Source organism: Penaeus vannamei, chromosome 31 (genome assembly GCF_042767895.1).
Source record: "Penaeus vannamei isolate JL-2024 chromosome 31, ASM4276789v1, whole genome shotgun sequence".
Taxonomy (NCBI): Eukaryota; Metazoa; Arthropoda; class Malacostraca; order Decapoda; family Penaeidae; genus Penaeus; species Penaeus vannamei.
The window spans coordinates 4,003,936-4,021,435 of NC_091579.1; the positions used below are offsets into that span (position 1 = coordinate 4,003,936).

General features: G+C 36.9%; 1 protein-coding gene across 3 annotated transcripts in view; it reads left to right on the forward strand.

Annotated features, from left to right (window-relative positions):
• The window catches only part of LOC113819760 (ethanolamine-phosphate phospho-lyase), a 28,634-nt gene that overhangs the window by 7,953 nt on the left and 3,181 nt on the right, over nucleotides 1-17,500 (forward strand). For all 3 annotated transcript variants that reach the window (XM_027371951.2, XM_027371952.2, XM_070143665.1), the window contains exons 5-8: nucleotides 12,748-12,893; nucleotides 14,913-15,057; nucleotides 15,484-15,571; nucleotides 16,371-16,490. In XM_027371951.2, coding sequence (XP_027227752.1) covers nucleotides 12,748-12,893; nucleotides 14,913-15,057; nucleotides 15,484-15,571; nucleotides 16,371-16,490 — 499 coding nt within the window. The remainder of the gene's footprint in view (nucleotides 1-12,747; nucleotides 12,894-14,912; nucleotides 15,058-15,483; nucleotides 15,572-16,370; nucleotides 16,491-17,500) is intronic.

A 17,500-nucleotide genomic window follows, 5' to 3' on the forward strand; every position in this document is an offset into this window, starting at 1 on the left:
CTAGTTGTATATCTGAATTCATTTTGCTGAAGTTATATCAGTCAGTTACATATAATGCTCAGTTTGAAAATAAGTTTACAATAATTATTCTTTCATTAAATGTGTTTCCCTATTTGTTTATTAGAAGGCTAATTCCTAATTACGATGTATGCAGGCTGTTTCCTCATCCTAGTAACCCATATTCACATCCTCAGGAATTTCAGTGTATAAGATGCACCCCTCTTTTAGAGCTTGGAGGGGGAGAGCTATGTCATGATCCATATTGAATATTATTTGAAAGATTTTTTAAGGGAGCATTACAGGTAGTAATTTCATAGTTGCTAATAGAAATAGTGGTTTCATTTATGGAAACTTAGAAGTAATTGTCTTTAATTCTTTTGGTAACACCAAAAACAAAATTACCTAGAGATTATTGTTATGCCTTAAATCTTGCTAGATAAAGTAGTGTAAATTTGTAGTATTTGAAATGATATGCACCAAGTTCAAAACTACTGCATGTCTGCCTGTTTTGTGAAGTTGCATCATCATAGCAAGTGGTTATTTTCTTCTCAATACAAATAGAGACAAGTTTATTAATTTTTAAAATAATTTTTTAGGCCTTTCCTGGGAACATTCTCATTTATATAAATTTACTGATGTGTTAAAGTTATCTTAGTTGCTAAGTAAATGATACCTAAAAGTTATCACTACCTCACAAAAGTTATCTGTCTACGTATATAATTCTAAGCAGTCCATCATTCTTCTGGAAGCTTGAGATTGTTCTGCATGATTGAAAAATACTATTAATGCAATTGAGCTTTTTTAATTAGTTGCCTGCAGCTCAACACAGTTCAGTCCAATATCTCTAAGCCTTGATGCCTGTCCATTGTATGTGTGTAACATAAATTTCATATGCCCTTTTTTTTTCTGGGAAAATGGGTCTTATATGCTGTTCACTAAGAACTGCCAGGTTTAAAAAGAAAAAAAAAGGTTTTAAAGACATTTGGTAACTTTCATGTACTTAACCCATTAACGCCAGTATATTTTGAAGCCAAAAATGAAAGATTCCGGGCGGCTACAAAATCGGCGGGCAGAGCTTCCCCGTATTCTGTCTGCCTACCGGCCGCGGCCCACTGCTGTATCAGAGCACAGGCCCGATACAGTGTCACACTGGCGGGAAGCCCGGCAATGTTTATTTTTTCGGGTATTTCATATGTGGGACATCCGTTGTGAATGGGTTAACTGATCACACCAAGCAATGATAGCTGTAGAGGTTCAAATGATTCCCCTCTCTAAGGAAGATAATATCAGAATATGCATGAATTTCTGTCTGATATGTGCAGATAAAATAATTATTTCTGTTAAGATTACACAAACAGAAAAGTATGTTGCTGGCTCACAAGAAATATTACTGGAATACCTATACAATTTCTTAGTAAGGTATGTTTGTTTGTCATGGTGAATAGTGATCATATTTTTAAAATATGTTAGAGATTCTATCTATATTTAATTGTAATCAAAACAGGTGAGAAATTATTCTTTGGGATTTGACAAAGAAATGAAATGATTATGCAGAAAACTTTAGTCAGTAACACTTTGAAATCAAATTCTATAGCACATGGAAAGTCATCAGAATAAACTAAATCTTGTACTTATGTTAATATTGTGGCATATGTTAAGTGTCCAACATATGTTGATCTTGAAACCTACATCAGGCTGTCTCCTTCCTTGTCATGGAAAGCAACAGATAGAATATCAGTCGTGGGGTAAGGTTATGCGTATGCCTTAAAGTATAGTTGGCTTCATGAGTTTGTGACCACCCTAAGATTATTGAGCAAGGGTTTTATCTTGTAACACTATAATGCATTGAGATATAACTAACCATGGTTTTTAAGTAACAATATAAAAATGGCTAAGACAATTTGGTACTCATATTTCAATATTAGCAATGAAATGCACAAGAAAGCATATGAAAACACAAATATACCAAGTTGATTTTTTTTATCAAATGTTAATGGCATTAGCTATACTCTTTACAACATGCACTCACAAAAAGTTGATGTTTTAAAATGGTGATAATAATAAATGAATGAATAGAATATAAAAGCATGTAAATATATGATATGATAGTCTTTTGCCTATATTTCCTTTTCCCTTTCCCCCATTATTGATTACCATTTAACCTGAATGTTTTTTTTTTTTTCTTTTCTTTTCTTTTTCTTTTCTGGTGAACAAAAACGTATGTTGCTTTTATACCTATTTGTTCTTCCTTTTTCAGCCATTTCATGGCTGAATAAAAAAGGATATATGATCATATTTCATGTAATTCTTATAAAATATTGTTTTAGCATATGTTATCACATCTGTGACTCAATTCTCATAAAGTATCAGTTGTTATTTTGTTCATATTTTCTCAAAGCATAGTCCCAACATGAAGTATCCCTAGCAATAGATTCACAAAATGGCCACTATTTGGCGTACTAGCTTGTACTTTGCTTACTAGTACTTCCATTCTTTGCTGATCAAGGTATTCTTGTCAGATCTTTGAAACTGCAATGGTCTCAGTTTATATAGCCAAGTGCACAGCCCATGTAATTTCAAAACAACCAGTACACTACAGTTTGTGCATGATAGCAAACTTGGGTTTGTATTAGCAGAGGGGTATTGAGTATTGAGGTACGAGTATAGCAGTAATTCAGTATATTGGAGTACTCCTAATGATGCTGGGAGGGAGTCCATACATACATGTCCACTAGTTTTGTCATACTAATTTTGCATGCACATTATTGTTAAGAACATTATGATAATAATGATGATAATATCAATAGATGAAAGAATATTACATTTTCATACTTAAAATTATTTTTTTCACTTCCCTATTTCTTATACTAGCATTAACAATGATCATACTACCTAGCTATGTCTATATTCCCACATTTAACAATTTCAAGTTGTATTCGGCTGTGTTGGCAACCCTGTTCTTCTGCTCATTGCGCTCATCATTCTTTCTTGAGAAATGGAATGGAGTGGGGAGGATTGGAGGGTTGAGAGTATGTGAAACAGGTAAGTGAAAAAATTAATTTTAAATATGAAAATATAATTTGTTTTACATTCAACCTGTTTGTTATACTTGCAGATTCCCACGCTTTAGGTGTTGGGCCATGCCTTGTGTACAGTATACGATGTGAAAAGTCCACATTAAAATTTGCCACTCACCATTTGGTGAGTTCCTAAGACATGAAAGAGGTTTGGAAGATGTGGTGTTAAGCGTATGGAAAACCTCCTTGACTTTGAATTGGCGATTCTAATGTAGTAGACAGTAGTAGTCTTTATTGTCTGGGGGTCCTGTAGCGAGGCAGCTAGAATATGCCTGTTGTGTAAGTATCTGAAGATGCAAAATCCCTAGCAATGAAAAGCCTCTAAAGCAGGAGCCATTATTCTCGTAAAAACTTACGGAGCTGTAGAGAGGCTGAAACAGAGAGCCCGAAACTGAAAAAAATTGGTTCTTCTAGGGGAATCTAAGGTATTTGCATCTAATTTAATTCTCAGCACCTGGAAGTAAGCATTTAAGGTCAATGGAAACCATTCAGCCGCCCTTTCATATAGCTAACATTATTGTTCTCACTGTTTCCATACCAAATTTGGTTGTGTGTACCTACATGTTTAGGACAGAAAGATCCAATATATGTTGATAACCTCCATTTACTTTGGTTGTACAAACAGGTGGCTGTAGAACCTTGGTGTCATTGATGCAGCTTCTATTGCACCCTTTTATCTCCATAAGCTGGATTTCAGTCCAATGCCTTGCACTTTTTGTAATCTGGAGAATATGTCTCAGAAACTAGTGGCTCTGATGTGAGAGGAAGTAGGGTGGAGAAAGGAATCTTGTATTCTTCTTTGAGAACAGAAAGGACCTAGTCCTCTGTGCCTATGTTCATCCACTCTCCCTGCTATTCTGTCCGCAGTTATTCGCTGTTTCACTTGCGAAAAAAACTAACTTGTCCATAATCCTCTTAGGGGAGAGGAAGGACCTGGTCTTGACTCTGTTGTGTTGTCCTTTTCTGTGAAAACAGGGCTGGATAATGAAAGGATAAGTTAGGCCTAATGAGTGGTATAAGCACCTGAAACAAGGTATTGGAACCCAGTTCCACCAGTAAAGTACTTGGTGTTGAATATGGCTTAACTAGAGCTCTGGCCACCACCTGCTGGAAGGAGATAGCAGCAGTCTTATATGTCATCTTGAGTGCTTCCTTTACCTTATTCTCTCCAAAGAGCAAACCTTAATCTATAGATGACATCCTCAGGTCCAACTTAGTAAAAGATTTGTAAGTTGGTGGGAGATGTGATAGTATGGATTTAAGTCTCATGGCCTTTATGTTGGCTAATGTAAAGGCAATATCTATAGTCATTTCTACCATGGCCATAATTATGCTGTTAAACAACTCGTTGGCATGAATGAGTGCTTGGGTAGCTGCATTCATGGGGTATAAAACCATTAGCCGAACCCTGGTGAATCTAATATAATTGACGTCCTCCTGCTGCCTGTGTTCCCCATTTGGTTCCGTTTTATACCTGTACCACAGGGAAGCATTAGGTGATATATGTTAGCATCTTGTTCAAATTCATATGAGGCCCTTTGATTTTGATATGTCCCTCATTCCATGCTCTTCCCTTAAAGAGTTTCTCAATTAAGACTTCAGGTGTTCCAGTGAAATGCATGTTCCCTATGTGACTGTGCAAAGGAGTGACTCGGTGTAAAGCATGAACTGGAAGGTAAGGAGTGGTGAAATTACTTGTGATAAATTCTTGCGAGTCGATGTTTGCCTGGTGTATCTCCTCAGGTTGTGCTGTAGTTGCACGATACATGCCTGGTGTTGCAGACTTGTATGTATCAACAGTTGACTGTGCTATAGTCATCTCTCTTCACAACTACTGTTAATGTAAAATTACTACTGAATGGGAGATTATGAATTTTTTCCTACCTGGAATGTCCAAGAACCCTGCTGTCAGAAGCTTACTTTTGTTGCAGGACAATATGGGTCTGGACCTGGTGGAAATGGGCACTAGGAATGGCTGCCGTGTGACCTGATATTCCTGTGTGCTCCATGACATGGATCTGGAACTGGTGGAAAAGGGCACTAGAAAAGCTGCATATGGCCTGACATTCCTGTGTGTTCTGTGGACTGAGGGAGGAGACTATGCTTGATATACATTTTTCCTCCCTGTGGCTGTGTGGGCTTTGATTGGTATTCATGCCCAAGATTTGAAATTTAAAAAGATATATATATTTCTTTTAACTGGAATCTCATAGCCTGGCCATCACCCTGGGCCTGAGGATAGGGAATTGGGTTTCTAGACACCTGTCTGTCCCCATCCTGGTCACATCCTGGAGGAAATCCTGGACGTACTTGATGCCAGATTTCCCCCCACCTCTGGACATGACCTCTTAGCCCTCCATGGAGTCTCCTTAAATGAAGATAGACATTTAACCATAGAGTGAGAGTCCAAAAAGGACTACTAAACCTTAGCTGTAATTGGACCTCACTTACCCCAGGCTACCCCCGCCTGATGCCAAGATTGTGAGAGGGGCTGGAACTGGACTTGACTGGAACTTAAGCTGAGAGCAAGGACTATACAGCAAAAGAGGACCATTAAGCAGCTAGATGAATCTCTTGATGCTGTGCTAACATGTCAGACACTATAACAGAGAAGGATGTATACTGTCACTGAAATTTTTTGTTCATCTCCACAGGAACCACATAGGTAGGAGGATTGAGAGATGGAGTCATCTGATCCCACTGAGCCGGGCTGAATGGTGTCATGTGAAAAGCCTAATGAAGATTTAGTTAACTTACCAACAGACTGTGAGGCCTTCTTTTGACTTTGGAGTCTCATTTCCGTTTCAAAGCCTGCTGGTACTCGAAGGCACTATGAACCAGCTCGGAGCTCCACTCAGCACCTACTCTTAACAGTACAAATACCAATACATACATAATGAGGAGCATTGAAGGCACTATCATAAGCTCACCTGTAGCCTGGAACCATGCAGATTCTCCTGATAGCATGTGGATCAGTAGATGAAGATGATCAAAACCCGGGTGAAGTGACCATGTTGGGTTTGTCTATCACTGGCCAATCAGCCATTAAACATTCCAGGCAGCAGGAGGCTCTGTCTAAGCCTCTGCAATAATCATTTGCACATCAATATAGTTCAGCAAAGTCAAATATGACAGAATACGGGAAAACCGCTGGGCAAAAGCACTGTTACGAAAAACCACACTTTTCATTGTCTAAAGAATGAATGATGAGCGCATTGTGCAGGAGAGCAGGGTTGCCAACACAGTGGAATAGGACTGCAAATTGGTAAATGTGAGAATGTAGATGCATTTGGGTGGTATGATTATTGTTAATGCTAGTATAAGAAACAGGTCATATGTGAAAAAAAAATCTCTTGAATATTCAGGTAACTGACTCCTTAATGACTAAATGACACAAAACCCCTATGCAGTGCATGTATCTGGTACCATTGTGTTAAGATGATATTACTTTTTTTATTTATAGTTAAGTAAAGGAAAACCAAAGCAGAAAAGAGGAGTGCAGTAGTAATTTAAATTTTTGACTGTTGGAGATAGAACTGGTCATAACCTGTAACAGATTGGAGACTTGGTCCTGCCAACAATACACCTGTTGCAAGAAGCATCAAGTTATGGCAGCAAGGTCTAAGGTAGAGTCTAGATTTTGCAACTTTACACCAAAACTGGCAATATCGGGCATTGGTTTAGTTCTTTTGAATTACACCAGGAAGAAATGTTCTTGGTGTTGGTGTAGGAGATTGCTAATCCCACCATAAGGGTCACAAATAGATTCTGACAGGATAGAAACCTCTTTAGCAAAGTCAAGTTATGTGATGACAATATTAACCAATGTTGCCCTATATTGACTTCGGATGACATCTCTACCCAGTAGCCAGCCCTTGTTACTGCCGATATGTATAGGTGTAAGGACACATTCTTGGAGCAACAAGTGGCCACGCGGTCTGGGAGTCAAGCGGAGCAAGGAATATTAGCCTCTAGTTGGTGTCCCCTGAGCGGCCTTCAAGGGCCCAGGCCTGCTTCCCAGGGCCTGCATGGGTGATGGGGTGTTACCCACCACAGGAATTGAATGCTTTCAGCATGTGCTAAAATCAGGCCCTCCACTCTTTCTGAGCGCATTTACATATGTTTGCATGCTTTCATGTATTTGCAAAGGTTTATATGTACATTCACATATATACACATACAAACATATATGCGTAAAGGAGGGAAAGCAGCACTGCAACATCACGCACTCTGCAGCACGGTCCCATGCACCGCCTATGTCCAAAATAAATAATGTTACGGGATTACATACCATATTGCAAAATACAGCAGCCAGTGGGTTAATCTTATGATGACAGGGCCTGACTCATTTGTAATGTAATATCACGCAACGGTCTAGACTTCGTGACTAGGCCTAAGCTGTGTACAGCTGGCCCACCTGCTGTGTGTCATGACGTATTTACACATCATAGGCATATATATCGCGACTGCTTTAGCTATACCTGTCACTGAGAAGAACTTGTTCAACACAAGAATGGGTGGTAAGTTAGAGAACCTGCCACCTGCATGCTGTGCCCCACATGGTTTTAGGATACTATGTCACAGGGAAACTATGTAGCGAAAGTAATGTTGCCACATTGCGGTGCAACACAGCTTCTGTTTTGCAAATGGATAAAATTTTGCAGGGACAATGTGTTGAATTGCCTTTTATGCCAGTACGTTGCGGTTCAATGTCAACAGACCAGTGGGGATCACCATTACTTTGCCTATTTGCTCCAGATATTGCAAATCTACAAGGATATAAGTTTATAATTTTGCAATACGTGATTTGATCCTCTTGACAACGACTACAATTGGTCTCAGATGAGCCCAGCTGACTTCGAATGTTTACAATATGTGCGATGGGCTCTGCTGCTGAGGAAGCATGTTCCTTCATGGCTGCTAGTATCTCCTCAACCTCAGCCTTCCCAGGAACAGCAGGTTGTCTGTGGATGGGTTTTTCCACTTCACAATTTCCCATTAATGGTGTGAACCCTACCACCACAAGTTGTCATCATATCCCCAGAGAACTTTGTCGTCCTTGGGGACGTTGCCTAGAGAAAGTAGAGGAGGTTAATCGTCACTCAGTCCTTCGTACGATGAAACATCAAGCTCGGGGTAGGGTGGTCATTGAAACTCCGTAGAGTTCTCCATGTTGCATGATATATCAGTCCTTGAGTAATATTTAATAAAGCAAGATAACTAGGAATGAGACACACAGCTCAAAGGAACGCTGTTCGCAGTGTCAATGCAATGCAATGAGTAATTTGGGCAGGTAAAATCAGCGGACAACCAGGTTTTGTGAGGACAACTCGCGCAACATGGTGTCTGCGACACGGTGTCCACCTGACATTGAGTCACCCCCGTCATACAAGTACACGACCTTCCTTCCAGGTCATAGTGTCCGCATGACATGGAGATAGTGCACCCCCCACATGTCATGCAGGATTGGTGACTACTGGTTAACAGGCAAGGTGTGTTTTCCCTTTTCCATGCCCATAGCTTGTTGACACCTTCCCAGCCTGCCTAGTTTCATGGGTGGCAGGGAAATCATCCCATAAGTCTTGATAATGGATACCTATGAATGGTTACTGGAACTTGATGAGGGATGTGGGCCTTGAGAACTGTAAGACTTATGTATTTTTATGATGATTTTATCAAATATATCCCCTTCCTTCTAAAAAAAACTAGATATCTCATTGATTGTACCATCTCAGTTTGCTTTTCAAAAGAAAGACTATGGGAAACTGTATAGTTTTGTGAATAATGGTTATCATGATTTTTTTTCACATAAATTTTATAAAAGATTTTTTTTTTCCATTAGTCATTCTTCGAGGATTTTATCAAATTCATGCCCTCAGTCTGTGTCATGTAAAAATGTACATACACTTTAAATAAAATGATTCACTAGAAATTGATTTTCTTTTCCTTTAAATGAATTCAAAACATTGCTAAATTACAATTTAGGATTCCCATGCAGAAGGAGGTTCAAGAAAATAAATGTGTATTCTTCATACAATCAGTATTGATTATGACTAAGAGTTATAATCAACTTCATAGCAGTTTCGTTGAATTTATCCTTTCTTGTTAAAAAATGAATGACTGGAGATTTTCCCAATTCTTTAACCCAATGTCGATGGAGAAATGTTGCATTCCCTTTGGCAATGCTTGGTTAAATGTTTCTAAACATAGATAGCTCTGCCAGTGCTGAGCCACAAAGGAGTCAATTAGTAGATCTTGCTACGTAATTTTTTTTGAAAAAGCGGAAAAAAATATAATTAACAGCAGTATTAGATATTAGAGAATATAAAAAATCAAGAAAAAGGATAAACAGGTTAGACAGGTAGTTCGTGTAATTGGCTCATGGTGACAGTACTTGTGGAGCCATCTATATGTAAGAACAATTACTAAATTCAACACACACAATGGGCAATGGCATGTACGTACATGCCATGCCTGGCGACTTGGGGTTAATAGGTTAAACCCAATCCTCTGAGAATACTTGAGGGTGGTGGCTCTAATGTTTGATCATATGGGAAAAAAATCTTTATTTATGAATATGAAAATGTGTATATCTCAAATGAAGAAATGTTGTGTCTATGAATTTCTGAAATTTAATGTAGATCAAATAGGGTAATGCTTTCTCTGTTAAGCTTTTATGACTTAATATGCAATAGAACCATGAAGGAAGAAATTAAAAGATTTTTTACTTGGTGGTTATTTTCCTCAAAGGCTGTTCTCCATGACTCTGGCTTGCTGCATTGTGTATGTTCACCATGACTGAGCATAAGCTGTTATATATTGGCAGGCTGATATTGGCTGTGACTGATGTCTGTGCACTAACTTGATCTTGTTTTGAAAGTTTCCGCTGGCCATAGCATAATACCACCCCTGTACCCACATTCCCCCTTGGAGGTTCTCCTCTCCCTGAGGCAGTTATACAGTGTTTCGAGCCACTTTGTTGTGAGTGGAAGGTAGTGGGTAGGGAACAGTAATTCTAGTAGTGTGGCATATTTCATACTGCCAGATCCCCATACTCATACCATCTTTATATCCCATACTGTTACATTTTTAAGTCAGCAACTGGTCTTTTCAACATTTATTCATATATTTATGCATAGATACACTTTGTATTATAAAATCAATTTTTTTATATTAGTTTATACATATTTATTTACATATTTTTGATAATTTATTCAATTTCATTTTTGTGCATAGGGCAACTATTATAACCTTTTCTCCTTGATCATACACTGTGCAGAAAATAATGATGTATGACTGGTTTGTAAAATCAAGCTCTTGGAGTATCGGTAACCAAAATTTACCTTAATGAAACAAAAAGTCACTCTTTATTTGGACTTAAGGGGACAGCCAAGCTAGAAGGATTAACAATTTTTAGAGTTAAAATATCCAACTGCAACTTATATTCCTGTTATTGGATTTAAAAAGGGAGCCAAGATGTAGATAATTACAAGAATATCCTGTCTTCCCCCCCATAAAAATAAAGAAAATGTATCCAGAAAGTACTTTTAAATGGAGTATGAAGCAAAAGATGATACATCATCCTACTCAGCATTATCATACATTTACCAATTCACTGTGGGTAAAATTTTCATTAAATTTGATGATGCTCAGGTACATTAGCACATGCTGCTACATGCCTAGCGAGTTGTCATGTTGCAATCCAAACTCATACTGTCATGGGATTTTGCCAGGATATAACAGGATGTCACTTTGGAATGGGTTAACAAAGTCTCATAGAATGCAAAATGGTTTGCTTTCAAAAATATCTCTCTGCTTTCTGTGCTACAACTACTCATAAAGCATGTAACTGATATAGGTACTAAATGATACCCCACAAGACAAAGTGAAAGAGTTCTCTGTGTTTATACATTTGTGTGTGATTATGTGTAAGTCCGTAAAATAGATATGGTACACAATGGAAACCTTGTGTGCCAGTTGGTTATTGTGGTACAACCAGGAGACAGCTATCAAGCTGAGCAGTGTGGCTGCACAGAGCAAGGAAGGAAAGCATATAAATTGTTAAGCCAAGTAGTGTGCCAATGTGTCAATATCAAATGCACATATTCCAGCAGATGGCAGTTCAAAATAAGTCTCCTAGCCAGGTAATTCTGTGCACAATCTTCCACCCTAACTTGAACACTACTGACAAGTTGTGACTGGCTTGTGATTGTGGTTTCTCTACTTTTGAGGGAGGTCATTCTCATGAGCCACCAGCTAGACAACTTTGCATCTTGGCTAATAGGTGTCTGATTTACAGGATAAACATAAAATCAGCTATGGGTAATCTGTATTCCTGCATGCTGTTACTGTCCCTTCGTTTGAGCACTGCTAGCTAACTCCACTACTTTGCATGATAGTGTCTGATACCGCACACTAACCTAACTAATCATCCTCCTTGAACCTCAGTCACCTTTCAAAAGGGTGAAAGTACATGAAAACTGAAAGACAGGAATGTTAGAAAAAAGGAATAAAGATAACCTGCCATACGATAGAAAGAAATAGTTTGGAGAATAGAAGCAGTAAACAACAACACGAGAAATCACTGAACATAAACTTGACATCCATTGATAATTCTGGTGGGCAGAAGTTGGCAGAAGAGCTAAAAATCTTTTGTAATGGAAGTGTAAACCTACTTGGAGAAAATATGATCTTCACCCATTTGCATCTTACCTATTTACAAATAGGTCACACCTGCCTCACACATTCTTACCTCATTTCATGATCCAACCCACATCCATACTCCTCATGCAATGTTCCCCTTTCAGTCCCAAATAACCTACTATCCTGCCCCCTCTTTACTGCAGCCCATACCCCTGCTTTCCCTCACTTGTCCTCTCTTCCCCAAACCCCCAACTTGTTGGATATCCTCATGGAATTCATCACCTTTTCAATTGACTTGTTCTCCTTCCTCAAACACATAGATACCCTCCATTTGATTTAATCACCCTTTGTCCTTAACCCCCCTTTCTCTCAGTCCCTATCCTACCCCATTTACTGCCTACCTTTTACCCTTTTACTACCATGCTCTCTTATAGTGCTGTAGGACCATTGAAATAAAATACAATTTGTCCTAATGAAGGAACAAACACCCTCTCACCACAATACTTTACCATTGTGCTGTATGACCTTTGATATCTAGCACTTTTATTTGTTTAAACCATTAACCAACCATTCCCCAGTTGCAGAATGAAATTACTTGTTGATTCAGGCTGGCTGCAGCAATGAGTAGATGAGTTTATTTTTCGTTATGGTAATATGTATATTGCAATTTTGCCTGACTATTATTACACTGAAGTGATTTTTGATCTATCAAGCCTGTTGCTTGGTCATGCATTTGCATCAGACCTTAAGGACAGAGAATATACATATATAAGATACTGAAGAACCTAATACCAACCCTGTGACTAAATGAAGTTGTAAGTGGAGAAGTAACTTTCTATTTCAGATATAAAGGAGCATGCTAATGGGTAGTGATAGGCACAGTATTCCTTAACCCCTAGCATATCTGCTTAGTTGTAATTTGAAGCTATAAAGTGAGTGTTGTTAGATAGATCTTGAATGCATAGAATCAGGTGGGCATGTATGTCTTATTCCCTAAATTAATTAATATATTATTATTTCTTTTTAGTGCCTACCACGGGAACCTAGGAAACTTGATCGATATTAGTCCGAAGATGTTCAAACAAATGCCACTGGGGAAGAAAGAATTTGTTCACGTCATTCCATGTCCAGACACATATCGTGGCATTTACCGAGAGGATGATGTAAGAGCAGGTACGAAAATGAGGGATTATGCCATTTGTTTTATTTTTTCCCTCACTGCCACTTTTTTATAGATTGATTGTTCTGAGGAGAAATGGGAAGAATTGTTAGATACAAAGATATATTTTTGTTGTATTTTCAAAAGAGTTTATTTCAATCCAGAAGTGTTTCCCATCTTATTGTGTCACTGTTTCCTTTAACCCTAGAATAGTATTGTGTGGTAATGTGACACAACAATTGTTGTGGGGTAATATATACCCCTCTTTTGAAAGTCAATAAAATATATTGCAATGCAGACATTTTATTTTCAGACAAAATATTGTGAAAGCTGTTTGCACATCTTGATGTGGATGTTGTTATTGTTTTTTTTTTTTTTTTTTTTTTGGGGGGGGGGGGGGGAGAGGCATGAAAGTGGGGGAATTGAGGGCAGACTGATGGACATGGATGCATGCATGCATGCATGCATGTGGTGCTGGAGAGACTGTATTTTTCAGCGCACATGAAGATTGTCACGCCCTAGCCAGCCTCATGCCACCTTCCTATAGCCATACTATGTTGTCGACTTAAATGTGTGTTATGTCCAGTTATATACGACAGAAAGGAAGACATTGCAAGCGTTAATGACCAGCACTGCCTGTGATTCTCATAGTAGTGCCATGATTTATAGAGTAGAATAATGGAAAAATAGTGAAGTGCCATCTTTCTCTCACCCATGCCATGTAGTTGCAGGGAGGATTTGCAACAATATGATAGAAATGCTGTTTCTATGGGGAAAAACTTTTTTAAACACTAGAAAAAAAAAATAAAAACACCTATTTCCTTGTAGGAAAAAAAACTAGAAAAACACCTATTTCCATGTAGAAAAGATAGAAAAACATCTATTTCCTTGTAAAATTTATATGAAAAATAAACCATGGATGCTGAAGACTACTGCCATGGTATTCCAACACCCAAAGGGTTTGGAGCTTCACAGTTGAGGCTAAACCACTGCAGATCATTACAATCTGATAGGGAGAGGGCCAAAAGAGGGGCATTGTTTTGTGGGTCCAAGAAATGCTACTTCATTTTAATTAATTTTTTGACAACTGTGTAGTTACTTTTGAATGACCCAAAGTTAATACTTGTATGTTAATATTATGTATATATAATGTATATATAATACTTGTGTATATGTATATATATATATATATATATATATATATATATATTTATATATATATATATATATTTATATACATATACATATACATATACATATACATATACATATACATATACATACATATACATACATATACATACATATACATACATATACATATACATATACATATACATATACATATACATATACATATACATATACATATATATATATATATATATATATATATATATATATATATATATATATATATATAATGTATATATATACATATATATATATATATATACATATATTTATACATACATATATATATGTATATATATACATATACATATATATATATGTGCTCAGCTTCCACTTGTTTCAAGGTGAATTTGAAAGTCCTTTAGGTTTTTATAGGGTCTCCCAGAGTGAGATTTGTCCCATGTCCATGATTGGTACATAAACACATATGATAAAATGTCACTCATTGTCAGTGATTATTTACCATCATTTGATATTGCATCATCTGTTAACTATGTGGTGAAACTTATTTAAGCTGAAGTAGCTACTATGTGAGCACCATATGTCTTGGCATGCAAACAGTTCCTTTGTCATATTAAATGTGATGCTGACTCCTAAACTATATTATCTGCTGAAACAAAAAGGAAGAGTTCTATTATTTGAGCACATTTGCAGTACAAATAAACACTGACATTTTGTCAGTGTATATTTGTACTGCAATTACTTGCTTACAGATATATCTTGCAATTGCCAGTTATATTATACACATGCACACCACACCAACCTTAATCTATTCTGAATATTATTGAGAACATGTTCTCCTGGAATTACTTTTTGATAGTTATCTTTTTTTTTTACAGCTGAGAAATATGTGAAAGAAGCAGAACATATCATTCACCAGGCCAGTAGAAGTAACAGAAAAATAGCATGTTTTGTCTCAGAATCAATAGTGGTCAATTGTGGCGTCATTGTCCCTCCAAGAAATTACTTCAGACTCTTATATAAGTAGGTGGTTATAAAATGTTCTAAAGTTTAAGCAAAGTGATACGTACAGTCAAGGTATAAATGGAAATTCAGGATATATTTAATGGAATTATGGAGACTAATATGTTTTAGCTGAGTATTAAGTGATGGCTTGTATTGCTTTCTGATAGGAGAAACCAAAGCAGAAGTCAGTAAATGAGAATGGATGGATGAAGATTAAAATACCAGTCAAGAGAACTTGATATAGAGCCTTGAAAATAAAGAGTTGAGTTATATTTATTGAGATTATGCTCTTGGTGAAATTTTGTTGCCACATATATCAAAATTGAAAATCTTTTACATCTTGGATTAAAGTTGTTCTACCTTCAGATTTTATTATGCTGTAAAGTGATTAAGGGTTAAATACTTTCCATTCAACTATATTTTCCGATTTTTATTTGCTTTCAGTTTGATCCATGAAATTGGAGGTGTTTGCATTGCAGATGAGGTACAGACTGGGCTAGGAAGAACAGGAGAATACTTCTGGGCATTTGAGGTATTGTGCTAACTTTTTTGCTATCTAGTGAATGGCAATATGATAATAGATTGGATTACTGAGATGGTTAAAGATGTGTTTGTTTATGATTGAGTGTTTACAAACCTCCAAACTCTTTTCTTTCCTCTCCTTTCTGTGCCTTTCTTCATATTTTCTCAATCAATTGCCTCCAGGGATGGCATATACAGTTCCCCACACTTCCAACTGGTACACCACAAGGCTGGAGGTGACAATTTTCACTTGGCAATACTTGCATAGTATGTAGTGTTTCATGAGTGGAGAGGTCAGTCTTTAATAATGACTGTGATTGGTTGAAATAACAAACATCTATTATGGGAAAGAAAACTGATTGAGGAAAGGATGTCATAATATATTGACTTCAGATTACAAAACATAATAGCAAAGATTGACTTTTATCTACAACAGGTGTCTCTGGAAGAAAAAGATTTGACAACTGCAGCCAAGCAATGCTTGGCTGCATTGAAGGCACAAACCAAAAAATAATCACAATAATTCTTGAGTGAAATAGAAATAGTTCTTATTTTGATGAAGTAAGACTATTTATGATGTGTAGATGATCATAATATTTTTAAAGGCACAAACCAATTTTGATGTGAAGAAAATAATCACATTATTTCTATGCCTGACTGTCCAGCCTCAGAGTTTGTGGTCTTGTGTATATGTGTGTATCTGTGTCTGTGTTTATAATTGGTTATATATATTGCAAGATATTAAAGAATATAAAAGGCGTGCCCTGTAAAGTCTTTGCTAATATAATTCTTTTTAAACATTATTACAGCATTATGGTGTAATTCCTGACATAGTTTGCATTGGCAAGCCTTTAGGAAATGGTCACCCAATGGGAGCTGTTATAACTACAAGAGAAATTGCAGATTCCTTGGGGGAATATTACTCAACTGTAAGTTTTTAGTATTGTTCATGTCTTTTTAGGTTATTGAGAAAAGTTCACACATGCACACTCACTCACTCACTCATACCCACATTTATTCATTCATTATATACTAATTGGATGTTGTTAGATTTAGTGATCAGGATGTAAAAGTTCTACTGACTTGTTGCTATAATTAGTATTTTTATATAGTATAAAATGACGGATGACGTGACCATGTCATGATATGTATATAAAAAATATTTTTAGTCACATATTGGTTTTGCTAGGTAAATGTGTTGTGCAGAAACTTTTGTGTTCTCATTCTCTTTCTTTGACCTTACGTCACATTATTGTGAGAAGACAGTATTTGCCAACTCTAGCCTACAAAAACAAAAATCATTCATTAAGTAATTAGTTCAAGTAATATTGTATTAATGTCATTTTATAATTATAGCATTATTGTAAAAGTGAACATTAATCTTCGTGTTTGGAATAATTTTTTTGTGAGCTCACTTTCACAAAGGCTTGCTTTCACTTTTACTTTCTTTCTCTTTCATTCACACTTAGACTTACTCATTCCCTAATGCACACAGAACAAAAGACACTTTAAACCTTTCATTAATAGGGTATTTTGTTGTCATAGTTGTAGGTGTAAAGATTGATGTCGTAAATCCTTTGCCCAAGATTTTGCCAGTCGTGACAAGCAAATAGTTAATGATACACAGTTCTTATTTTACATACTTTTCTTTCTTTATATGAGGCCAAGTGGTTCAAATAGATCCTGACAGATTCCCATTGTCATTTCTCTTATCTACTCTACTGTTGCCTTTCTTTTACTCTTACTATCTTGCCCCGTGTGTATATGATCTGCTTCATGGACTGAACCTAGCAGTTGGACCAAGGATATCCAAAACAGCACAAAAGTAGGAACCTGCTGTAAATATGGCCAGCTTATGATACCATGGGAAGGATCTTACTAGAAGGCCAGTGGACCAAGAGTTCGTCAGTGCAAGCATCAGCTTCCTTAGGACGTAGTG